This window comes from Plectropomus leopardus, chromosome 9 (genome assembly GCF_008729295.1).
Source record: "Plectropomus leopardus isolate mb chromosome 9, YSFRI_Pleo_2.0, whole genome shotgun sequence".
NCBI lineage: Eukaryota > Metazoa > Chordata > Actinopteri > Perciformes > Serranidae > Plectropomus > Plectropomus leopardus.
The window spans coordinates 22,038,806-22,065,789 of record NC_056471.1 but is presented as its reverse complement, the minus strand read 5'-3'; the positions used below and the strand labels follow the sequence as shown (position 1 = coordinate 22,065,789).

The 26,984-nt window shown below is 38.8% G+C and overlaps 2 protein-coding genes across 3 annotated transcripts; both read left to right on the top strand.

Annotated features, from left to right (window-relative positions):
* The first annotated feature begins 670 nt into the window (after window positions 1–670).
* Window positions 671–3,975, top strand: vgll1 (vestigial like family member 1). Of its 2 annotated transcripts, none has more exons than XM_042493937.1 (4): window positions 671–873; window positions 1,365–1,569; window positions 2,424–2,783; window positions 3,294–3,975. In XM_042493937.1, the coding sequence occupies exons 2-4, from the start codon at window positions 1,380–1,382 to the stop codon at window positions 3,329–3,331; spliced, it is 588 nt and encodes a 195-aa protein (XP_042349871.1). In that variant the 5' UTR covers window positions 671–873; window positions 1,365–1,379; the 3' UTR covers window positions 3,332–3,975. The 2 variants fall into 2 exon arrangements, with proteins under 2 accessions (XP_042349871.1, XP_042349872.1); XM_042493938.1 differs by having other exon boundaries at window positions 2,424–2,826.
* Window positions 3,976–15,711: 11,736 nt separating this feature from the next.
* Window positions 15,712–25,743, top strand: tmtops3a (teleost multiple tissue opsin 3a). The gene is made up of 4 exons (XM_042493582.1): window positions 15,712–16,099; window positions 18,569–18,897; window positions 23,591–23,824; window positions 25,519–25,743. The coding sequence occupies exons 1-4, from the start codon at window positions 15,712–15,714 to the stop codon at window positions 25,741–25,743; spliced, it is 1,176 nt and encodes a 391-aa protein (XP_042349516.1).
* The last annotated feature ends 1,241 nt before the right edge of the window (window positions 25,744–26,984 follow it).

Below are 26,984 nucleotides of genomic sequence, written 5' to 3'. Positions count from 1 at the left end.
ATAAAATCTACAGCGACTGTCTCATTACAGCTTAATTTCCAAAACATTTTGAAAGATTGCCACAGAGGACATTTTACTAATCATTTAGCTTTAACGGACAAAAATGTTAAAGACATTTCACAGCTCTTCTGTATGACACAATTTGATCTGTAATAATAATAATAATAATAATACCCCAGAGGCAATGATGACTTAAAGCAAGATATAATTAAGTTAAAATTAAACATGAGATTAGATATAAAAACATACTAAGAGGAGACAGATAAAAAAAAAAAAAAATAAAAAAATAATAAAAAAAAAAAAATCCGGTCACAATATCTGCATAAAAAAGAATCAAAGCAATAAAAACAAAATAATAATAATAGTCATAATAAAAAAAAATATTATGACAGATATAGGTATAAAAAAACCCAAAGGATGCACTGAAACAAAAAAGGCTAACAAGTAAATTATTCCAGTGCAAGCAAATAGAACCACAAGTAAACCACAGAACCAGCAAAGGTCAACCTGCAAAGCTAAACTGTGTTTAACTCTTTGACTGTGCGACTGAGGAATGTTTTAATGAGGTGTCAGTCAGGTTCTGGAGGAACTTGCCGGGTGACATTCTGCTCATAGCTGTCTGCGTTCAGGAAGCATCACACGCCCTCCCAGGCTAACACATCATGCAACTTTTGAGGCTCAGTGAGCAAAATATTTTGTCCATAGAGAAGAGGAACGCTGATGTCGGTGTCTTCAAATCAAAATCAATGAGTCTGATGTTTAAACTCGAGCCAGGGGACATTTGCTGCTCATGTAGAAGAACGCTTTCATTTTGATCCACCGGTCAATGCAAGGACGCACTCCCTGGTCAACTTTAAGCAATCTTCAGGTCGGGTAAGAGAATTCACAAGCAGCAGTTTAAGTTTATTATTTATTTATTTTAATCAGCACTAGAAAATGAATGTAATCTGATTATTTACACATCACTCCTTAATATATTGTTACAGTGGCTGATATGCTTTCCTCAAAATAAGGCCAATTTATTGCATTTCATAGTCATTTCATAATCTTCTGATCATTTGGCGATGGAGTAAAAGTACTGTGTGTATGATTCTCATGAATTTTGAGTGTAATATGGTTAAAATGAGCCATGAAATGCCCTAGGTGAACTTTACACTCTTAGTTTGTGCAAAAAAAATGTGTTTTATGGGAAGCTATAATCAAGGACATGTCACCGGTGAGTCATCCAGGGCAACTTAATAACCCAGGGGAAAATGTTTTTAGGGGTTTCGGGGAAGAAATAAATAACAGTAGTATATAAAGAGAGGAATATAAAATCTCATGTTGCATGTATCTTGTGGAATAAGCATTCTGTTTTGTCTTAGTCACAGCTGACCCACATGGAGGACAGAACAGAAAGTCCTGTAGCTGTGAAGGTGGAGGAACACTCTCGGTGTGTCATCCTGACCTACTTCCAGGGGGACATCAACAGCATGGTGGACGCTCACTTCACCCGCGCTCTCAGCAAAGTCTGCAAGGCCAAGGCACCCGTAGCCAAGACAAAAAAAATCAGAAAAACTATTAAACTGGGTAAGACCAAATCATCATTTTGCAATTCCCAAGTCTTTGCACACAAGTCCTGAGTCAAGACTGACATGTTCGGAGTCAAGTTCCAAGTGCTTTGAGTTTTCCTAAACAAGCCACAGCGTGCTTTTCACTAAATATCATGCCATCTTAACAACAGAGGTGAAATTTGCAAAAATGCTTTCTAAAATTTGTGTTTCTTTGTTAAAACTTGTTTGTTTGTTTCTTGGAAAGCAAAAGCTTCTAATCCCAACTTGTCAAATATCACTGCTTAGTCAGTGGACTTTCACGTCTACACATGACTCGTAAGGTACCCTCTTGCATCTGTTTCTGTGGTTGTGGGATGCTGTATCCATTAACACCTGTTACATGCATTGTCACTTTTGAAAATACACAGCAGGGAACAGGAAAAATACAGTTTTTCTGTGTTATAGCACTGCCAAAGGTGTAAACTGACCCTGCCCTGAGGAGTATCACACCGCTGTGGAGGGTACCTTTTTGCATTGGTGTCTTTAAAACAAAGTGGATGTGGAAAATTAAGTGTCCAGTCACTAATAAATAGTGTTAATGTTAGGTGATTCAAGAAAGAAATTTAAATAAATTGATCTGTGGCAAACTTTTTAAATAAGAAACTTTTTAACCTTTGGGCTCGGGGGAAGGAATCAAGTTTTTTTCAAGTCAAAGAGATCAAATCCAAGTTTGGTCTTGAGTTACAGATATTAAAGCACAAGAGTTGCAAGTCTTTCTTGGTTTTGGCGAGCACACAAATCTAGAGTGTATGACCTATCTGACCTCAAACAGGCTGATCACTCATGAATCGGTCATCCTCACTATGTCGCTTCATTATTTGTCCTCTGCAGAGGAAACCAGCACCTGTCAAGGGCCGACTGTTGACTGTTACTCAGAGTCACAGGTCCCTCCTGTAGCTGGACATCTCATGAACTTCAGCCCTGCAGACGACCCTGCTGGCTCCTGGCACTCGTTCACAACAAGGGCAGGAGAGGGCCCAGGGTTGCCGCCCCTCGCCTACTCCCTGTCCCCAGAAGGGTTGAGTCTCACCGGACAGCAATATGCGACATCCCTGCTCAACCTCCTGCACAGTGACCGCGGTGAGATGGGACCCAGCATGGCCTCCAGCTCCAAGCCAGAGCTGAATCCCAGCTGGACCATGCCTCAAGGATTTAGAGACTCCGTGGACCCTGCTTTGGGCTTTGAACCTGGTAGGCCTTCAGCTGTCCTTTAATGAGACCTTTAACTTTCAAGGTAAACTACTGACCATGGCATAGGTTTGGGGACAAGTCCTCTTCAATACTGAGAACATGTGCACCATTTGCCGAAAAAGTGCCAGCTACGGTTTTATTAAAAAGCAAAAAAAAAAAATTACATCATATTCGTAGCACATTCACAACAATATTCACCTGTTTCTTACAGCCATGATGCATTATCACTCAAACAGACACATAGATAGGATTTAATTATGTGCCACGTTTATAAAAACATAGGAGCTAATAATTAGAAACAGGCAACTTATAATTATCTTTCCCATGTAGAGTTATTCATGATGTTTGTTAGATATGTAATTAATTGCATCTGTTCCTTACTTTTTTCTAGTAACTGCTCTTCTTATTCTGTAAAATTCTAAAATACACAAGCCTCAGTTTATTTTTACTCAGCATGCTTGATTACAAACTCAGAGCTGCTAGAAAATCATTTTGTCTCCTCTCTGTCAGGACGGCGTCTGGACAAGAAGGACTTGTACTGGTACTAAAGACAAAAAGAGAGAGAGAGAGAGCGACTGGAACAGCTTCAACTAAACCACATACTTGTGGCTCAGTAAAGCCGCCAGATTTTCTGCCCAGATGTCAGGTATTTTCTCGTCAAACAGGCGTCACAGAGTGTGATCCAAGAATACACACAGAAGAAAAACTGCAGCGCTTCCATTTCCAATTCTAAGTGAAATGACCTCAGCACGTCAGCACGCAGCCACTGGAACAACCTCTCTGAGAGGGAACAGTCTCTGACGAACCTGTTCTTCAACTCCTGCTCTCCTCTTGTAGATCTCAAAGCACTGTACGTGTTGTCGCTCCTGGTGGATGAAGGATATTTTCTTGTGCCTTTATCAGGCACTTATAGTGGACCTACACTTGTGTTGTCACAATACTGGAATTTCTAAATTGGATGCAATACCCAGTAAAATATCAATATTTAATAGCAGAGAAAAATTGACATTGAGGGCAAACAAGAAAAACTAATCTGACATTGGCAATATATATGTTTGTTTTTTTTTACATTAACCCTTTCAAACTGGAGCATACTGGCTTGATTTCTTTATAAAACACTAGAGGGTGATAAGCAGCTTATAACAAGAAATGGCCCAAAAATTAACAAAAAAATTGTAAAAAGTTACAGGGAAATTACTGGAAAATAAGCAATAAATAATTAAAATCTAAAAATAAAAATAAAAAGAATGAGAGAAATAAATAAATAAAGAGTGAAAGAAAGATAGAAAGAAAGAAAAATTGAATAAAAAAACAAAACAAACATTTTTTCAGTAGCATAATTTAAAATATATGGTTATAAAAATTATATATACAGTTTTCTGGACATTTTTCTTTCAACATTTTTCTCTTTTTCAATTTTGGATTTTCAAATCAATTCTTTATCTTTTACAATGCAGTTTGTGGGACATTTCTTGCCAAGTTGCAAATTATATTTTTCCCCTGTTTTTGTAAGACACAAACCAATTTTCTCAGGTTTCACAGGTTAAAATGAAAGTTAAAGGTGTCTGAATGCAGCACAAAAGAACTGATGTTGATCTGGGAGTTAAAGGTTTTAGGAAAACAATATTCTTCCACTGGTGGTGCAAATGTTCAAAAGCCTCTCAGACTGTCACACACTCAAACTACTACAAAGTGCAAGAAGTTTCCTTATTCCAGTAGATCCTTACTTATTATACATACATTTTTGTTTATATTTAACACTGACTTCAGCACAATAAATCATTGTTTTCTATCACAATAAACCCCCTTTAAATTGAGCTAAATTAAATTAATTAAGAGAGAGTTAACGGGGGCACTGCAGCAGTGTGTGTGTCAACTTCCTGTCTGTGAGAGGAGAGAGTGACGAAGTGTCAAAAGTATCAATATGGTGGAAAACAAGTGATGAAACTGTTTCAAATTTTCAGGATCAATATGTATCGATAAATTGATATGTTTCATAAGCCTACACCAGTGCATAGATCAGTATTACAGTAAGTTAAAGTGAGGAGATTTGTGAGTGTATAAATATTGTTGTTAATATCTTTCTACAGTTAATTTTTAAGCTTTAGTTGCTGAAAGAATATTTTATATATTCAAAACAATATAAAAAATGAAGGATAGTGATGTTTTTTAAAGGGTTTTCTTTTTTGCCTTTATTGGACGGGACAGCTACAGCATGAAAGGGAGAGAGAGGGGATAACATAGTGGGGCTCCCACTCTACCAGATAAGCTACTGGGCACCCTGGATAGTGATGTTTTGTAAATTACTTATTTTCTGTAATCTTGTATGTCATGCACTGTACAAAAATGTAATCAATTACTGATTTAAATAAAAAATCTGAGCAGACAAACAAAACATCTTAAACATCATTCAGTGTTTAACACTGATAGCTACTTAACATATCCATAATGTAAAACAAAATAATATACACCAGACAGCAAAGCACACAAAATGAACAGTATTGATACCCGATGATACACGGTACAAGATTTTTGCCATGCAAATACATAAAAGACATAAAGTATGATCAGTGGTGGAGTAAACTTATTCAAATAACTTTAGTGTAATTTTGACATATTTACACTTTCCTTCAGTATTTCCATATTATGTTAAGATACACTTTATACTATACTATATTATATTATACAGTACTGCTCTTTACATCATTACATTATCTGATAGCTCTAGTTAGATCTACCACTTTTTAGACCAGTAGTTATCTAAAACACATGATGTATTATTATGGATTATACTTGACAACAGCATGAGGTTGCTCAAATAAGCTTCACCTGATGCAACTACAACATTTAAGTAGCCTACATATTAATGTATCAGTGATGATGCAAACATATACAGTATAATGCTGACAGGGGCCATTCTGTATGACTATTTTTAATTTTGATATTTCGAGTTCATTTTGTTGCTAAAATTTTTGTTCTAAAATTTTAATTGCAGGACTTGCACTTGTGACGGAGTCTGTTTGTAGTGTGGTATTGCTACTTTCAAGTTCTCTCAAGTTTTAAGTATCAAGTCACTCAGTGCTTTCCAAACACAAGCATTTTTGCTAAGATTGTAGATGTATAATTAGATACCGACACCCAAGATGATGCCTATGTGGTCCAACGAACTGCTCACTTGGCAAATATGCCAAAAAAGTTCCTGCAAGTTTTCGCTTGGCTCGTAGAATTTAAAAATGTGATGATGTCACAAGTTTTTAACCACTATTCTCCGAAAGTTTAAAAATATAAAACCTCCATGGATAAAAAATTCAAAATATGATGACCTTGTTTGCAGCACTGCTCATCCATGCATGAGACTACAAAATGCATTTTAATCACCCAAAAAAGCCCCACCAGAACAATCAATATGGGTTTAAGTGTGCTATTCTGGGAATATTTTAACTGCTCTACCTTACTGTCGGACAGCTTTTTCCGATGGTGAACTGAATCTTACTGTATGTGTACTCTCTCCAAAGCCCGACTTCATTAAACAAACCAGTAATTTTACCTCTCTGAAAACAGCAGCTACCGGTGTACCGCTACCATTTGTGTATGTTGTTTTTAAAGGGTCAGTTCATATTTCAAGTATTTCTTGAATCAAACATTTTAATACATTCCCTACCACTACACACCCTTTATTACCTTAAAGTTATTGATATTATGGAAACCCAAGGTGCTCAATATTATGAAATAAAGAATTGCATGAAGATATATAGTGAAACTCCCAATCACATTCTGTAACTCTGCTCTGTCTGTCATAATTGGCGGACAAAGACTTGTTGAATGAGAATGGCCTTATGAAATGAAATTGTTGTTGGAGAAAATGGAGTTGTGGTATAAAATAGGACATTTTAAAAAACAGCTTGCAAAGGATGTTTCATAATGCCATGGTTATATTTGGTCTGAATCTGTTCCTACGATTCATGTCCTATACGTTTATTCACTATTGAGCTCTTTAATTGACATTTTCCCCACAAAGTAGTTGGACAGACATGCTCCGCTGTGAGAAGTCTATGGACAAAATCCATTAGAGCTACATAAGAGTGCCACTCAGATGGTGAATTAATGAAGAGACAGTTTTACCAACAGGAACTGTGTGAGGTCGAGATGAGCTTCAAAGCGAGCTGTATTTTGAGGACACACAATGCTCATCAGCATCATTAATTTGCTCCGCTCTATTCACCTTTTTGTTCCTTTAAGTCTTCACACATCCATGTAACCCTTAGAAGAAGACGGTGCCAAAGTAGCCTAATTAAAATTGTGAGGCCTACAGTGTGTTTTCAGTCGAACTTCAGAGATCTGCTGTCATTATTGGAACATGTTCACGCCTTGAGCTTGGCTCTGTCAACAAGAACTTTACCCGAAGCTTTGTGAGGAGGCCCATTACAGTCCTGCACCTAGATGGTTTTTTTTGAAAGGTGTTAATATTGGAAGTAGACGAGATAGGCTAGTTGAAGCTTATCTGACTTTAGATGCACCAGTTCAGAATGCAAGTAGGTCATGATATAGTTAAGACTAGAACACTGGTCATTTTAACATAACCACATCTTTTTATCTTGTTATTCGAGGAAGAAACAAACCCAACATTAGCAGTATATAGCCATGCTAGACGCTCTGTTCGGCCAGCCAGTGGTGTATAGCAAGTACGCAACTCCACTACTTGATTCAAAGTAAATATACTCCTGGTCAAAATTTACTAAATACAAGTGGAAGATGTTGAGACAAATTATTACTTAAAGTATTTTTGCTTTTTTTTAAACACATTGTTGTATATTGTCACAGTACATTTACAGAACCTAATGATTCACTAAATGCACTGACTTGGTTGTAGTAGCAAGGTTTTTTTTTTTTTGCTCCTCTTTTCTTTTAAATTTAATCTGACAAGATTTTAAAACTTGAAATCGAAACAATCATTACCAACAGGATATGCAGAGAACAACTATCAGCTTTAATTTGGACTAAAAAATGTGGGCTGCTTTGATAACATTTGTAAATTATACTAAACACAAAGTGCAGTTGAGGATGATGGAAAAGTTAATATGTATTGTTATGTTGCAGTTCAAAATGAGGACCCAAACACAGAGGAGCAGACAGGGAGGTGGTTTAAACAAAGAGCGAGCTTAAATGTGTCATTAAAAATCTCCAAAAACAGGCCAGCAACAAACTGAAAGTATAAAAGAAGTTTGAATCACAAGTAAACTGAAAACTAGAGTGACACTATGAACACAGGGATGAACTATGGGGAGAAATCCACAACAGAGACAGAGCTAAACGTACAAAGTGACGAAGGACAGAGAAAGACACCGGTATATATACTCTGAAAACTTATCTCAAGAACAAGACACAACTGGAGTAGGACACAGGCAAAAGGAGGGAAACACAGAGATTGGCTAACAACATGGGTGTGGTAGGAAACTCTAGGGTGGACCAGACAAGACTAATACAGAGCAGGTGTGCAAGGAAGACTCTGGGAACAGAACTAACGAAACTGATGTACGACAGGCGTGACAGAAAACTGCCGAGAGACACAGGCAAAGGCAACACAAGACATGAAACATGAGGAGATAACCTTCAAAATAAATCAGGAAATAGACTGACCGTGGATAAAAACATATGTAGTGGAAGTCATTATTAATTATGTATTTTCACATATACTACACACTACTCTATATTTTATCTCTTGTCTTAATTTTTGTATGACTCAGCTAACTTAATGACACATTTTAGGTCACTGTAACAGGTTTGTGTTACTCTGGCTTCATCCTGGAACAAGGATATCTAAAGTTATGTAAATTAAACATGTTTTCTGATACCATGATCTGATGATTTTAAAGAATGGTTAAAAATCAGGATGAGTAGATCCAATGTCTGTTTAAACTGGTGTGTGAAAAAGGACTGGCCCCTATGAGAAGTTAATATCATATCTGTCAAACGTGGCATGCTTCAGATGCTTTGCATTGATTAAAGATCTTTAGATTTCTTACAATTACACCTCGGAGAAGTTTTATTTTGAGTTAAAAACTACACTTGCATATAACAAAGAAAACCACAAATAGAAAACCCTCAAACCAAAATCCCGGAGATCCATTTAAATGGAGTGTAATCTGTAAGCCAGCAGCAGCAACCACATAGTGGTTAGCTGACAAAACAGACAATAACGTCCGTTTACAGGACAAAAGCCATGGTAGCTTTCCTACTTGAGAAATAATTGCCTACATGGACAGTGATGTTCACTTTAAGCTTGAACAGCATTCAACAGTTTGCTGTTTTGTCTCCCTGTCTTTGTTTGTCACTAACAAATGATGGTGCTATAGGGGAGGTTACGGGGTTCCACAGTTATTGCAATTAATCCCCATGGGGACATCTTTACCAAATGTCATTACAATCTATCCAATATTTGTTAAAATATTTAAATCTCGACGAAGTGTTGGACAAAAAAAACCAACATGCCCTGTTTATTTTGTCATGTTAAAAGTGCGCTCTCCACACAAATAGATGACTAAAATGCAAAGCTTTGTTTTCTACCTTGGTCATTTAGACACTAAGACTAGGACTGTTTCTGATGTCTTATACACATTTATATCTAAACTGATACTGAGATTGGTCATCTGGAAACTGTCTGTGACTCACTTCTTAAAAGTGAGTCATAGACACGTGACGACAGTATCCGCATTTCACTGCAGACACCATTCATTTCCACAGATGGTGGAGACGTCTCCACGCAATGAGGGTGGATCATTGATGATGCTGTGTAAATACTTTCCTCTCATCTAGTACTGAATTATTGATGGATAGGTTATCAAATGTGCTTGTTTGCACTGTTCCTGAGGTGTCATAGACCCCAAGTCAAGAGCAGGCATTGGCGAAAAACATCTGTGCTCAGCGGTCAAACATCTCATAATCAGGCTGAGGACTTAACCAACACTTATATTAAAAAACGGAACAATGGAAAAACAGGGAGACACCTCTACTGTTATATCTGAGGAACATATCCTAAACATATTTGTTAGCAATAATCATGCACAAAAGCATTTGTGCATTGCATGCCTACATGGTCTATATATAGATTTCTTTATGCAGTTTATAGACTACATATTGACATCTTCTCCCACGCTGGATCTGCACAATATTTACTCATGACCATATCTACCACCTGGCGCACATAAGCAAAAAAAAGATGTAAGGAAAATTGCGTTTACACTCAAAACACTCACCTCATGTATTTGGTTAGGATTTTTAGCCTTAAAGGTGTCCAGACTCAGGTCAAAAACATCCACAGTTTTTATAGAACACACTTTTGCCAAATCTAAGAAAGTCCTCATCTCTGCTGTTTCCTTCCTTCATCTGTAGCTAACATCCAGATGCAAAAAGCCAGTCCCCATATCTGACCCACTCCTGCCCAAAAGGCACCTTGGTCACTGATCTGAGGTGCTGGTTTCACCGATTCATTCTGACCATGTATGATGTGGGAATGAGTGCTACCACAGCACTCTCCTCAGGAGAGAAAGTAGAATCTCCTGCAAATTACTTCCTGCAGTGTGAATTACAGCATCAGTAGCAGGTCATACTCCATCCCCATCTGGTTTGGGGGACCTCAGAATTACATCTCTGCTCTTTGCAGATGATGTGGTTCTGTTGGCTTCATCACGTTACCTCGTTCCCCCCAGTTAGAGGTTTTCCGAGCATGTCCGACTGGTAAGAGGCCCTGGGGCAGATCCAGAACATGCTGGAGGGAATATATATCTTGTCTGGCCTGGGAATGCCTTGGGGGTTCTCCAGGAGGAGCTGGAAGGTGTTGCTGGGGGAAGGGGCGTCTGGAGTGCTTTGCTCAGCCTGCTGCCCCCGCGACCCAGCCTCAGAAATAACGACAACAATGGATGGATGTACAGATATTCACTGTCCCCTTGATGATTTCAACAAATTTTGGTGATCCTGCGACCCTTCCTGTAGCGCCACCTTGAGGCTGACATTTGTGGATTTGAGTGAAATGTCTCGACAACTATCACAGGGGTTGTTCTCAAATTTGGTACACACGTTCACTTAGGATGAAATAAGTTTAGTGATGCCTTAACTTTTCATCCTGAACTGTCATCATTTCATATTTTCATTTTGTTTAATACTTCATGTCGCTGTTGAAGTCTCAGCTATACTTGGTGTTCAGTGCTAATTTAAGCATGCTGCGCTTGAACCACTGAACGTGGGTGTTTTTAACCGACCCGTCCCTGCTTTTCCAGTAACTTTTGTGCCACCAAACATGGATGAAATTTTGGTCATCAGCATGAAGCTCAAACAATCACTGTCCCCAAATATACAGCCAAACAGAGCAGCTAACATGGCTGTTGATCTCTTAGTCTTGTTATTAACTTTTATGACCCAGACTCTAGTCCTGGGTTGACGGTGTTAAATCACGCTAGTATATGTACTAAATATAAAAACAGAAGAATTAAATATTTAGATGTGTTTTACTTTGCATTACAATTTTGTATAACATATAGCCTATGATCCTTTTCTAAGTTTAGATAGGCCTACTGACCAGCTGCTTCTTTTTAACTCCTTCCAATTTCTTCATAAAACCAAGAAAGAGGAGCACATCAGTTCTCAGAGCTTTGCTTCACATGAATCATTAAATCAATGATTTCAAGATACTATAAATAAAAAAGCACTGAAGTTTCTATGCACTGCGGTTTTGTAATAAACTTCAAGAACACCTTAAAAGCCCCCTGTTTATCGTTGCTTTTCCTGAGGTCATTATTCTTAATCTTCTACACTTTGAATATAAATAAATGTGCTTTGAAAAAATGTTTTGGGATGTATAGAAGTTAAAAGTACAATCATGATGTTATGATGTTACAGAGAGGTCTGTGCGGTAGCTTGGCTAAAAAGTAGAGTTAGTTATGATCACTTGCAATTATAAAATGATTCACTTGATGTTTTATAGCCTTTTCATACTTCTATTATTCAGAAACCATCTGATATAATACACCTATGGAACAAAGGGCTACATGTAAATGATACAAACTACCCACGACTTTCTGTCCTATCACTATTCATATGGTAATTTGTCATTTGACAGTACTGGAAACTTATTGATGATGGTATTTAACATACTGCGGTCATTAGGAAACTATAATTAACTGTCCTGGAAGCAGCACTTGTTTCCTGCTAAATCACACCAACATCATTGTCTGACATATCAGAGCCAACTCAGACAATAAACGCTTGACAAAACATTTCTGTAATTTCATCTCACTCCGTAGCTCTGTCTTTTTACACACTGTATTGGTCTTTGTCTGCAATGATGTAGCTCTCACAGTCGTTTTATTACTAATTTAACTCTCCACTCTCTAACCTTTCCTTCCGTCTCGCCCAATATCTTTCTATTGATTCTCTCTGTATGTCTTTTAAAGGTTACAAACTTGACAAGTAGATTGATAAAGAAATTTAGTTTTGCTATTTGCTGTAGAATTTATCTTCTCTTATGCAAAGTAATGTGACAAAGGATTTGTTTCTTTTTACCTCTTCTAATTAAAACAAATTGCCAGATTGTAAATCAATATTCAGTAAGAGTTTAACTTTGTCTTTTGGAGAGATACAGTTAAATCTGTCGCTCTTTGTACTTCTTTTATATTACGGGCTGACCTTGCATTTGAAGAATTCCAATTTAATGCACATGCCATAATCTTCAACTGGTAAGATAGTAAAGAGATACTAAATTATTTTCGAATAGTTTCCTACTGTTGGCTCGCTGCAGATATAAAAGTAAATGACAAGGAGTTTCGCATACAGTGCAGAGGGTAAATCTGAAGCAAAGCCCTGCAGTTCTCCAACTATAAATCAGTATAACAGAGCCGCCAATTAGGAGAATACTTCATTCCCACTTTGTCTTATAGGCTCAAATGGAGGCAGTGGTTCAAAAAAAGAATCAGGTGCAAAAGACGAAGCGAAGCCATGGATTTAAAGGGCTTCTCGTGAACAGTGTAATATTCCTGCTGGTGTCTTTTCTTGAAATATTATAAACAGCAGATTGACAGCATGTGTGGAGGAGGAAGAGCAGACAATTCGCATCTTTCCAGAAGGCAGGTATGAATTCAGCAGCCATACAGCCTTTGAACTATAATCCCTCTTCTTCCCTTGTGGTCGGCATAATCAGGCTGATCTGAAGCACATATGTGGGGAAAAGAATGAGACTATAAGGTCTGCACTGACTTACCATTAAGCTTCCATGAGTCAGTGATGCTGATGGCAAAGAGTGAGCATTAGGTGTTCATGCTTCCAGCTGACACCAGTGACCAAAGCAATTGATATTTTCTCAGATCTCCCTTGTGACGATGGCGTCAAAGAGCAGAACGATGTCAGTCCTTCATGTGTCCATCGCAATTGTGAGAATTTACGAGTGAATAAGTGTAGAATTTAGAAGGGACGCAGCAGGCATGTTCCCCTAAATATTCAGAACATGAAAATAGCAGAGGACTTTCATTTTGACAAAAATGAAAGCAATTTAAACCATAAATTGGTACAAAAAGGGCAAGAATTGGTGCTGAAAAATTCACCAGAATGCACATATTGAAGTGTTTAATGCTTAAAATGTTCTAGCGGAGGACCCATGCCATTGTCTGAGTGTATTTTATCTTTTTTTTAGTAAGACAGTGTCTCTCTTTGCAGCATTATGTGACATGAGGCATTTCATGTGCGCACAGACATTTAGGAAGTGAGTGTGCAGTGTGTTAGTATCAGGTAAAAGTAATAAGGACTTTCATTTACTTTACTTTATTTAATCTTGGTCTCATTTGTTTAGTGACTGCATTTTGCTTTGGTATTAAAGGGGCCATACTGGTGTTCTTGCACATTTAAGACCACGGTTGTTTTGATGTAAAGAATTCATTTTAATGCAGCTGGATGTGCAAATGTCACTGCATCAACATGCAACAGTAACTAAACTCCGACAACTCAGACTAAGATCACCAAACTCCAGTGAGTTTCAAATCTCTGTAAGTTCACACTATGCAGAAATGAATGGGAACTAAAAAGCATGAAGGTTCTGTTTCAACATTTTGGGGGACGTATTATGTGAGGGGTCTGGACAGTGGTGCAGTGGTACTTGACGTGTTGACTGTACTACTAGGTAGATGGATAGGTCACAGAGGAGGAAGTGTATATACTCGTTAATATATTCCAAAAATTTTTTTGCTTATAGGTGGGCATATGTAATTTTGAGCATAAAGCACTTTGTTTTTTATTTTCTGATGAATTTTTGTGCACCAGTTTGTACCTTTTCTGCATCTATTTTTGGTGGAACTGTCATTCTGCTTCAATTGTATATAATTTCTTCCTTTTCTCTCTTTTTTATGGCAGATTACAAACATTGCTGTTGTTGCATGCAGTCACCACCTACTTAAATGGAGGCATTGTTTCTTCTATGAATTGTGTTGTAGCAGTTTGTCAAAATAACCTTAAGTCATCAGCTGCTTTCATGTTTTTGTAATGCACATGGGCTGAAAAATTGAGGGAGATGTGTCCAGAGGTATGGGGGTGGCTGATGAGGGGGTGTTGATGGATAGGTTACATGGAGAAAGTTGGCACTCTACCATATATTTCTATGGCTATATGGCTGACGGGTGGATATACTGTAAATGACCAGAAAAGAAGGTCAGTATATCCCATATACAAGCACATAACCTCGACTACACTACTGCACATGTCCTTCCCAGCTGGCCACAAACATCATTAGACATTGACATTAGGTTGTGACATCAATTGGCCAAAATCAATATCAGGATGTCTAATGCCAGTGTCAGCTGGACATAGAATACTAACAGAAGATGAGGTTAATATTTTGTTGGTTTTGAGTAACCACAAGCCATTGTCTTCCTAATGTTTCACGACAAAGTCATTTTGACGTAGAATAACGACATTTAGTTGTGGGTTATGGAGACCAAAACCCAACATCTGCAAAGCACAAAGTTACTGTTCAAACTATGAAAACCTTCTAACAATGTTGGAAATTTTAAATATTGTTAACGTGATTTTCATCCCAACCAAAATTAAATATCTGTCCAACATAAGTGTTAAGCGTTTTTCTGACGTCATATTGATGACACTTGGGTAGTGCCCCCCCCCCCAAAATCTACGCCAATGGTAACTAGTGGATGCCTGGAAGGACAGTTTGGAAAATATTTAATAAAATCTAAATAGGAAAAAACATTTTTTTTTTAAAAACTGGAATACTCCTTTAAAGTTGTTTAGTTTGCAATACAGAAAAAAAGTGCTGAACAAGTGTGAAATTTCTTTGTTGTTCACTTACTTTGTGCTCAGCTGAACCAGCTGCATTCTGGCACAGAGAGCAGAAATATGAAAATATGAAACGCACAGCCTTGCAAAAATCATGCAACCAAAGTTTTCTGGAGCGGAACGCACTGACTGATTCTCCGTGGTGTGACTGGAAAATAATAACTTCGTTTTGGAGGATCGCTTAATCTGGCCTAAATCTGCAGTAAAAAAAAAAAAAAATCCAGAAAGTCGGTGTAACTAAATTTGATTCACGTCTCAAAACGAGCTCAGCTCAACGCCTTGAAAAGCCATTTGCTGCTGGAAAGAAACACATTTTGGGGATTTAGTGTATTTACACAAGCCATTGTGATCAAAAGGACGCATTATAATAACTGTAGAGACTCTGAGGAAGGAAAAAAGACAGACAGTGAGTGTCTTTGCATGGCAGGGAGGGGGGGGGGGGGTCATACATTATAGGGGTGTAGGTATAAGAAGTGCACAGGGCACACTCAACTCTCCTCACACTCTAATAACGGTCTCATATCGGCCCTCACAGCGCGCTGCAGAGGAGCTGTGCAGGACTTCGTGCTTCTCTCCAGCTCTCTGCTCCTCTCTCCCTGCTATGGTCGTCCTCATACGCGGCTGCAATTTCAGCACCACAGACAGCTCTGTCTCCAGCTCCAGCCTCAGCAGCACCGCCGCCACCCTGCGGGACTTCCCGGCGTCCCACAGCCCCGGCGGGCTGAGCCGGACCGGCCACACGGTTGTGGCAGTATGCCTTGGCTTCATCTTAGTGGCGGGAATCCTCAACAACTTCTTCGCGCTTCTCATCTTCGCAAAGTTCCGCTGCCTCTGGACGCCCATCAATGTGATCCTGCTGAACATCAGCCTGAGCGACATCCTCGTGTGCGTCTTCGGCACACCCTTCAGTTTCGCTGCGAGTCTGCACGGGAGATGGCTCATCGGAGAGCACGGCTGCAAGTGGTACGGGTTCGCCAATTCCCTCTTCGGTGAGTGCAGATATTGAACTTTTGGTGTGTTTACTCTTGTTTTCAACCCACTTGTTGAATATAGAAGTTTCATAAGGAATTCAAAAAGTCAAATACTGATGGGGTGGCTTTAGTTTTGCAGACGTTTGACCGTAAATTAAATTAGTGGACAAGCTGACCTTTTAACCTGATGATGGCGCCACACAAAAGTCAGAAAACACAAGTTATAACCACTCATCCTAATGGGAACACTAACGCGTGTGCTAAATGTCATGGCAATGGTTGTTGTTGAAACATTTCAATAAAAAAAAAAAAACCCCACAGATTTAACCCCCTTAACACGGATCAGTTTTCTTGTGCTGTGTCGAAATACCTCTCACAAGCTATTTAACCCTTGAAACCTCAGCAAATTGGTTCGCTTACTTTCGAAAACATGAGGAAAAATGCAATGAGTAAGGTCGTAAAAATGTTTATGACAAGAAAATCACATGAAAATTCGTTGTTTTTTTAAAAAGAGGAAAATTTAAAGATTCGAGGGAAAACTGTTCAGAAAATTATATCTCTATATATAATAACCATATATCTAAAATTATGTTACAGAAAGTATATATATATGACTTATTATTAGTTTGGGGGAAATGTCTTGTTAAGCTGCTCATTGTTTTCTATCCATGTTTTTGAAAGAAGTCAAGCCAATTTACTCAGATCCTAAAGGGTTAAACATCAGGCATCACCAAAATCATCAGGATTCAGTGTATGGGAAACTGCACATTTCTGTACAAACCTTCATTACAATCAACTCAGTTGTTGCTAAGATATTTAAGTCTGGACCAAAATGGTAACCAACAGACCAAGGCAGTATTTATAAAACATTTATCCCCCTCAATATTCACATATGCTAAAAAAAGGCCTCCTCCACCCCTAATATTAAGACAATAAACATTAAAAAAAAAAGAAAATAGATTTTCTACAACAGACAACAATGCAATGCTGTCCAAAATAATCATCAATGTAATCATCTCATAAAGGAACTAGAAATGCTTTTGCATTACTACTGGTTGTAGTGATAGTGTGCTGCAGTCCTGCATGTGGTTTGTCCAAGAGGTGCTGTACACCAATAGAACACAAAGGCTTGTTAAACTAACATTAATGCCTTTATTAAATTATATTTGTCAGATGTAAATAAAGTCTGACTTAAATGTCAATCATTTATGTTGGGCTGCATGTGTATTTACTGCAGTTGCTTTTATTTATTGCATATTTGTATAATAAGCTATATAGAAGAGTCCCATAAGGTGTGATTGCTCCATTGTTGACACAGTGGCTACAGCCTTTGCACAGACATTGTCATCCATTGAGTTACGCTGGCCAGTCAAGCAAAAGAATGAAAAACTCAAACATCATGTGATTGTGTGGGATGTTTCCTTGATTGTCCCTTGGCCTTCAGATTTCTGTTTGTCAATATTAGAGGACATAAATCACTCTCACGTTCGTGAACTACATTCAGCCACAGTCATCTCTCGGGAATGTCCTGTTAGTCAATAACATAGAATAAAATGGAATACAAATTTCTATTGTCCACTCCCATGGACATTGCTCTTCAGTTTTATAACATACATACTCCCTTTGCCATGGTTTAGAATACATGAGATAACAAAATAAAAATTAAAAAAAAACAATATTTGGCAATAAGTGGGCCAAATGTTTGGGAAGACAGTGCAAAAATATTAACAACTAATACATGTCTAAAAGAGATACTAGATGCTAAAACATGCTTACATTATATGGAACCATGCTCACATACACTGTAAAGATTGGATCTAGATAGTATCATGACAAAAAGTGGACATATAACAAAAAGTGCATGAGCATCTTCACATCAGGAATTTTGTCACAAATCCGTTGAAAACTTTACTTTATGATCCACCAAAAAAGCATTGACTTTTATGTGATCTATTCAAAATTGCAATTATTTCTATGTCTTTTATATATCAGTGAAAGTAAGGGCTCTAGAAATTCGTAGCTGCTCTCTGACCAGTGTTTGCTTTGTTAGAACTGGTTTTAAAAAAGGCCCACTCCTCCTTTTACAGTGAATTAAGTCTTCAGCTGGTAAGGTTAAAGGGGACAGGGGACACGTGTCCCTACCTATTTGGAACATCTCAATTTTTCCTCCCCAATAAAAAAACATAAAAGTAGCACAGGATTTTTATTTTAACAAAATGATGGAATTTTCGCCATAAATTGATGCAAAAAATGCACAACTTAAAACATTTCCCGATGAAGGACCCCAGACCCCTTGTTTCCTATGTCTTTCACTTAATGTTGAACCAAAACTTATGCTTTTCAGTCGGCCCCTCAACCATGGACTCATTGAGACAAACAGTTTGGAGTTGCTAAACAACAAGAGTCCTTGTTAAGGATGAATAACTATAAGAGTTACATTCTGATAACTTGTGATCTACTTTTCTGTCTCCTCTCTTGTCCTTCAAGGCATTGTGTCCCTGGTGTCCTTGTCTGTCCTCTCCTATGAGCGCTACACTGCCGTGCTGTGCTCCTCCCAGGTCGACATCTCAGACTTCAGGAAGGCTTGGCTCTGCGTCGCAGGCTCCTGGCTCTACTCTCTCTTCTGGACCCTGCCGCCCTTCCTGGGTTGGAGCAGCTACGGGCCGGAGGGACCCGGTACCACATGCTCCGTCCAGTGGCACCTTCGCTCAGCCACCAGCATCTCTTACGTGTTGTGTCTCTTCATCTTCTGTCTGCTGCTGCCCCTTCTGCTCATGGTCTACTCTTACAGTAGAATCCTGATGGTGATCAGGAGGGTGAGTTCATTCTTTTGACTGACAAGTTCAATGCAAAAACAAGAAAACAGGGAAACTGAAATATGAAAAAAAAAAAAAAAAAAAACCCACACACATACGTAATACAAATTTTGAATTGAAGGGGTATTGTTTCTGAGGGTTTTTACATTGGTGTATTCATTATATAGGTACATTATTTGCCGTTCTTGTATAAGTGCGTATGGCAGCACCTTTCTATAAACAGCACTCAGGAGAAAGTCACTGATTGGCAGATGGCAGCTCAGAGTTAAAGTCACATCGATCTAATTTTAAACGCCTGTGTCATTTGTATGCAAATGGCATATCCTTACCTACAGATTGGAAATGTGCTTTAAGGTATGTCTCTCATGCATTTACTACTTTCACACAGTAAATCCACTCATATAATTCATGTTTTCCCCCCTTTTTGGTCATCAATGATTCACTTTTCCCTCATCTTCAGAGGGGAAGAACCCTTTAAACATTATGTCTGGGATGAAAACTGCCCCCAGACAATACATACAATTATTCTTTAGGTTATAATATAGGTTATTATATACATATATAATTTAATATTTATATTTTTAAGCCCAATCAAGAGAAAATCAGAACTAAGTTTACTAAAATACAATGCAAAGTCATTTTCTTTTACAAAAACACATCGCTTCAAACCATCACAACGTACAACAATACAACATGAAATGGGAAAAAGTTTGCTCTGGTGAAGAGTGGGACTGTACAGAACTATAACTACAGTCTGCCAATCCCATATTTCAGTTTTAAAGGTCCAGTGTGTAAGATTTGGGGGGATTTAGTGGTATCTAGTGGTGAGGAGTGCAGACTTCAACCAGCAGAAACTTCTCTCAGGTAGAATTCATTCAGTGTTTATTGTTCAGGAGGTTTTTACTGGCAGTCGAATTATCTGCAGAGGACTCTCCCTCTCCAAGACAAACGGACCAGGTGATGTAGACAAGTATTAAGACCTAATAAAGGTTTGGTTTTTCTATTCTACACCACTGTAACGGTGGCCATATGGAGATTATATGGCTCATTCTAAAGAAAAGAAAACACACTGGACCTCATAAGTGACTTCAATCTAGATTTAGAAACCTGTGTCATTTGTATGCAAATAAGTACCTTTACCGATAATAACATTTTTTTATTTTTTTTAGTTTCTTTTAGTCTGTCCGTCATGCATTGACTACTTTTCTACAATAAATCCAACCATTACAATTCGTGTTTACCCTTTTTTTCAGTCATCAGTGGTTCACTTTCAGTTCTTCTGAGGCATCATCTCCCCCACAGGAATAATCGTATTGTATTTGATATGGCTGGATACACTAGGACCAATACCCACACAGAAAAATAAAAAAACATTTCATAGGGCCAGTATTAATCACAAATTGCATGCAAAGACCTGTAATTTTCTCCAGTAAATGTGCCACCTTTTTGCCATTATCCATCTGCTATGAAGCCTTAATAGCTCTGCTTAAGTGCACTCGACTGCAGCTGTTGAGCTGTCACAGTGTTCTTAGGACATAAGATCTTGGCTCAGGGGTTGAGTGATGGCATCAGACTCCCTCTAACACTTTTTCTCGTGTTTTCAAGGTAATTTCAAGGAACATCGAGCCAGATAATCCTAGAAGCCGCAGGTCTTTGTTTACAATCTTACAATCAAGTTTATCCAGCAGGAGGAGGAATGAGGGCAATGTCTTTAGTGGAGTGTGTAGGGTGTGTTCTTGAGGGCAACGACCTCCTTTTAGTTTCCAGTGACTCATTCCCATGTTGGTCGGGCTTACATAAACCTGCCGCTGACACAAGTAATTGACAATTAGGGGCTACCAATTGGTTGTGGTCCCCTCTGTGCACTTTTGAGCTACTATTCCTATTAATGATTCACCCAGAAGATATTTTTAGATTGTGGGAGCAACCTGTTACTATTGGATACATGCTGTTATATAAGCACTGCTGTTTTTTTTTTTTTTTAGAATACACACCCAAGGGAGTCAGAGGAGAGAGGGGCTATGAAGACTTGATTTCTGTATCAGTGAATGGGGCTCAGCTGCCCATCAGTCTCCCTGCAAATGAGAGCCCCGCCTTGGGCTTTTATTAGAAACTGAACAATCAGTCTGCGGAGCCTCTGCTGGCTTCTCAGAGGTGGCTTAAAGTGATGCATCAGGAGAGATGACACTTAAGTCAACAGCATCAGAGTGGCTCAAGCTCGGATTTTTCTTTTTCTGCAAGACTGCGCAGCCTTTAAACTCAATTCATGATGCTGCCTATAAAGCACACACTTTCTGTTACATAACTGTGTCTTGTTGACACATTTCCTAACAGAAATATACATTTTTATTCCAAAAGACAAGACCTAACTAAGAAAAAAAGTTGAATTGTGTTGTGGTTGTATGCCTACATCCACCAGTCAGGATGCAGTTTACATCCATGTCTTTAAAAAATGTGGATGCTTCACACACATCTTTCCCTCAGCTGCAGCACAGAGGATCTATACCGTCAGCAGAGTTTCAAAATGGACACCCAAATTAGCATATTAGCATCACCAATTCAGTCTAAACCAAATGTCTCCCGTTCAGTACCTGAGTTAAGACAGAAGGGCCAAAAAAGTGTTTTTGCAGAACATTATAATGTCACAGCAAAGCTCATTTTGACCTTTTGAATATAAAATGTCATCATACCATCATGACCAAAGACATGTTTCATGAGATCACAGTGACCTTGAATTTTGACCTTTGACCATTAAATTCTCATCAGTTCACTTTTACATCCAAGAGGACGCTTGTGCCAAATTTGATGAACTTTGAAGAAATTCCCCCAAATGTTCGTGAGATATCACATTCAGCGAGAATAAGACAGATGCAAGGTCACAGTGACCTTGATCTTTGAACTTTGACCACCAAAATCTTATAAGTTAATCTTTTAGTCCAAGTAAATGTTTGTGCAAAATAGAAATTCCCTCAAGGTTTTCTTGAGATATCCCATTCAGAAGAATGGGATGAACGTCAGGATGGACAGATGGACGTACAGACAGACAATCCAAAAACATAATACCATACTGCAGAATAGCTCCAGATGTGGAGGCATTTAAAAAAAATGTTATGTTCATTAAAGGTTATATATATATAATCTCTCTGTTGAGATGAGACAGAATTGTGTTACATTTTGTTAGTGTGCTCTGCCTGTGGTGCTTCTGAGATTTTTTCCTCTGGGTAATAGCCCTGACAGAACAAAAGTTCAGCCATGCAGAAATCACAGATAATTGAACGTTGACAGAATATGTATTACATGACAGGGGATCGAGGAGATATGGCAACAAAGTTTGTGACCTAATAGCACACAAGGTGAAGTGTAATTGAGTGTATGGAGATGCAGTAATTTGACAGAAAGGACAGGATTTTCTCTCGTCTGGAGGACTTCCTTCATCAGACCGACACATTTATTCATGAAGCACCGTGATGAGCATCACAGTGATTACACAAGACCACGGCCACCGCAGAGCATAAAATCAATACTGAGGAGGTGACAATTACCACAGATGAGATGCTGCTCTAAGCTCTTGGTGTATGATATGTGAGCTAATTTTAGCCCCTGTGACAGTGCGTCAGGAGAAACCAGCAGGACAGATGTAAAGAAACACAGCATACAGAAAGCACACAGCTATCGGATAAACTTTAATCATGTTGGGGTTTTTTTTATAATGAATGTTTCTAGGGTTACCGCAGCATGACCATTACTGACTCATGCATGCTGGATGTGGGTTACTGGGTTTACGACACCAACGTAAGTCTACCAAATGTCGTTGCTAATTCTAATTCAATTCACACTATGAGGTAACCTTGATAATAATTATTGCACATCAATTATTTTGCCTTTAGACGAAGTGGGGGAAAATTGATTTTAAATAATGCATAAAATAAAAAATGTTTTTCACAGAGACAGAGCCCTCAAAAGACAATAAAGGGGCGCTGCACTGATTTTGCACATTAAGCTCAGTTCGTCATGATGAGGCTTCTGTGGCTCTGGAGGGAGAAATAATAATGCTGTTGACATTGTTACACTGTAATGGTAAACATGGTTCAGGAACTTTCTTAACCGAGGATAGCAAGCTCGTAAATTCGTGTCTCTTTGTACGCGTCGCATTAGACTTGAATGTGTATGCTGGTATGTGTGGTAGACTCACCACAGGGCCAACGCTCATGCTCCTCAACGCCACCTTTCTCGACCTGGATAACTACACTGTCCTGTCAGCCAGCTCGCTCTTTTTCACTAGACAAAAAGGTGTATATACATTATTAGTCCATGGTGCTGTGTGTCAAAAGGCTTTCTCAGTCTCTTTTGTTTTCAGAGTGTCTTGCCTATGGCAGCGTTACAGCCTCGTAACAGTGGTGGTAACAAGGTTGCTTAAAAATATTTAAATTACGGTTATTATAAATATAGTCATCGTGTAATGATTTTCAAGATTTTTTTTTTTCTTTTTTTCCCCTAAACATTTTTCCCTAAATATACTAATTTCTTGCGACTTGTGTGACATTTCTTACCATGTGGCTCATTGCTTTTTGATGGAATCTGAATCACTTTGCTGAGGTTTCAAAGGGTTAAACACCAGTGAAAGATGTCTGAAAGAAGCACAAAAGTGATGCTGATCAAGGTCTCTTCCTTGCTTCCTCTTCCATCCCCCCAGGTGGGTAAGATCAACCTGCTGTCAGCTCAGCGCAGAGAGCAGCACATTCTGATGATGGTGTTGTCCATGGTGTCCTGCTACATGGTCTGCTGGATGCCCTACGGCATCATGGCGCTGGTGGCCACCTTCGGGAGCTCAGGAGTGGTCACTCCCATAGCTAGTGTGGTGCCCTCCATCCTGGCCAAGTTCAGCACCGTGGTCAACCCCGTCATCTACATGTTCTTCAACAACCAGGTGAGAGCCGAGGGCGGGGTGGGGATGAACGATGACCCAGAATCTATGTCTCCATTGCATTTGTTACCAGACTGAAGTATGTTATGTAAGATGTGTTGGTTGAAGTGCATATGGTCAGTCTTATCGTATAAATACAAAGCAGGGAGGAAAATAGAGTGGAAGAGAAGAGCTCGGAGGCAGACATTGTGACATTGAGGATGCAGCTCAGTTAATCTGCTGTCAGTACTACTTCAGGGGAAACATCCAGCACACTACAATAGATGACACACTTCTGTTTGTGGTGGCCACAAGAGCTCTCATTTCCCTACAGATGTACATGGGTCAGATGTTGTGAGCTTTCATTAGGTGCTTTGCAGTTCTGATGAAAGTTAAAAATTCTTGCAAATCTCTTTGTGTTCTTAGCTTCTGCTTCACATTACTATTTGTTTGTTAAAACAACTAGTTCAGTGTCTGGTCAAAATGTGCCTGTTTGGAACGGACTGATTGCTTAGCCTTCAGTTTTTGTGCTTGCAGCACTAAACCCTCATCAAAACAACTTCTCACTCGACACTGTACTTCCTCATGTCCTGAGCAACGCACCTGCCATGGCAAAGCTGCTTCTTCTAGCAGTGCTAAAGTTAACACCTCATTTACTAACAGCTAACTTTTTGGGATCAGGCTCTTTCAGGGGACAAAAGTGTTTCGAAAGTTGCATCACTGGTGCTTGGATTGTTTAAGTTTGCTACAACATAACATCTCTATTTATGCTCTCTAATTTTTTTACCAGTTGTTCAATATATTGTAGTAAGGGAGCCCAAAAAGGGAAGAAAAAATTCAAAATTAGAACTCTTCTTTGACCAGTATGTCTTCTAGACACAACTTCGATCAATATGACATCAATACAAGATTTTGACCATTTCAGTTCCTGAGGAATAGCCTTTCTCTTGTCTTAGCCACATCCTAATTTAAGATCTTTTTAAGATGTTCCTCTCTCACTGAAGTAATCTCTTTTTTACCTGAAATAATCAGCTCTTGAGATAAGAGAAATATACAAAAGAAAACTTTAACAAGTCTCATTACACTGTATTTGATCTGAGTTGAGAAACCTTTGAGAAGCCTGTGAGCACAGCAAAAGAACTCCCACTGAGTTATTCTTTTGTTTTGCTCCTTATTTGTCCTATGGGGGGGTTAAGAGAAACACATCAACTCGACCCCATGACCTGACATGCAGCTCCACATGAGTGTAACTAACACAGATCAGTTTATTTTTGTAGAGTGAAGACTGTTTCCGTGGGTTGAAACAAAGGTCTGATCTGAGGTCTCTGCAGCAACTTAGGTTTGATTCCAACCTGCAGCACTTCACTGCATGTCATTTCCACTCTCTTTCCTTAATTCCCTCTTCTCTTAATTCCCTCATCTCTTTCCAGCTGCACCATAATAAGGCAAAAAGCCCAAAGAATAACAAACACAAAAAAAATAAAAAAGTCATGCTCACCACAGCTTTTCTGTGGATCCTCAGCATTGAGACCAAAAAGTGTGAAGTTGATTGGATGAAGCGTTGCTGAGACACACAGACAGACAGAGACCATTAAGGTCAATGGTTAAATGTAACTGACATGTCTGAAAATCTTTAATTTTCAAACCAAGTTTATCCCAGTTTTAACTTTACGTCTTTTCTACTGGACGTGACCACAGTGTTTTGTACCTTGACACAGTTTTATGGATGCTTTGTGGCCTTCATGAAGTGCACCAGGGAACCCCACTCTGTTCAAGGAGACCCGCAAACAGCTCAGAGGAAACATACCTCTGGTTTGTTCCCCGTGCAGAAACAAACCCGCCTCAGCTCTTCACAGCGTCAGATCCTCAGTGGCCCTGGAAGCACCGCCCTCTGCAGCCAGCACAATGACCGCCATACACTCGTTGTCCACTACACTCCATGAACGCTTTTCATCGATTTCATCTGACAGACTGCAAAAGTCAAAACAAATGTTTTTTTTTTTTTCTGAAATATCATCCAGAATCCAAAGTGCAACTAAAAGACACATTTCTCAACATTGTGCTTTTGATTTTCTAATAAAAACGAATGTAACTGTCAACTCTGTGTCACAATCTTTGTCCTGATTTCTGACTGGCGGTGGTAAAGGGCTTTAGAGCGAACAGAACTGATTGCCTTTATCACGGGTTTCATAACATGATCAAATTTGAGATGTTTTGTGCAGAGAGCCTGCTGGTGAATTATACAGTGGAGTTTAATGGCGTTACCTCCGTCTTCACTGACTTTGTTGCCGATAAATGTTGCCAATCCACTTTGTTCACCAATCATGGCAGGTGCACCATAGGAAATAATCCCACTAACTTTAATCCATGGTAGTTTCATGTCATCAACAGCTGTACAAACAGAATATAAATCAGTTCCTCTTATTTGGCCTCTAAGACTTAGGAAATCAAGCATCTCCTCTGTTCATGTCATCACCAGTTCCTCTCAAAAATATCAGTAGCTGTGCAGTGTCAGATGCATCTGTGCTTTCATCGCAGACTAACGAAAAATAATCAATAGTCATTGCCCTGTCCCCCAACTGTCTCTGAATAACCCTTTCAAATTAAGCAGCCTTAAGTTTATAGGCCTATGTTAGTATCAGTATCCATAAATTACCTTGGATAAGAAATAAACTTAAAAGAAGCCTGCTGCAGATGGCTGATGTACTGCAGTGATTATTTAAAGCTCCTTTTCATGCCGGTGGTGAATCTTCCTGGCAGGAAGTATTTGATACAGGTAAAACTAATTAACTGTTGCAGATGCAGCAGCTACATTACCACCTAGTGGATATTTTGATGAACTATATTAGCAGGAGTAGCTGCATTTATTGTTAGAAAAAGATTTCAGTTTTTGTGTTGTATGAAACTTGTCAAATCAGGTTCACAATAAACTAATGCTTACCTTTAATTTAAAAAATATCAACCATCCCACCGCCACCATGGATCCCACTTGTGTGGATGTAAATATCAGATGTGGCCATTGGGTTCTACTTTTGATTATCATATTCATCTGTTTAGGCTGAAGTTTCACAGTTTTGTTACCTTGCAGTGGGTTTTGCTGACAGGAAAACCAGTATTGGATGCCACAATTACTGAGTGCTGAAGCTCGCTTAATGCTGAATCCACTGAATTGGAATAAAACATG

Excerpts from the sequence above, each read along its gene's own strand:
- vgll1 (XM_042493937.1), top strand. The coding sequence starts at position 1,380 with ATGGAGGACAGAACAGAAAGTCCTGTAGCTGTGAAGGTGGAGGAACAC. Across the intron at positions 1,570-2,423 it reads CAGAAAAACTATTAAACTGG|AGGAAACCAGCACCTGTCAA; the intron begins GTAAGACCAAAT and ends TGTCCTCTGCAG. Across the intron at positions 2,784-3,293 it reads TGCTTTGGGCTTTGAACCTG|GACGGCGTCTGGACAAGAAG; the intron begins GTAGGCCTTCAG and ends CCTCTCTGTCAG.
- tmtops3a (XM_042493582.1), top strand. The coding sequence starts at position 15,712 with ATGGTCGTCCTCATACGCGGCTGCAATTTCAGCACCACAGACAGCTCT. Across the intron at positions 16,100-18,568 it reads GTTCGCCAATTCCCTCTTCG|GCATTGTGTCCCTGGTGTCC; the intron begins GTGAGTGCAGAT and ends TTGTCCTTCAAG. Across the intron at positions 23,825-25,518 it reads ACATGTTCTTCAACAACCAG|TTTTATGGATGCTTTGTGGC; the intron begins GTGAGAGCCGAG and ends ACCTTGACACAG.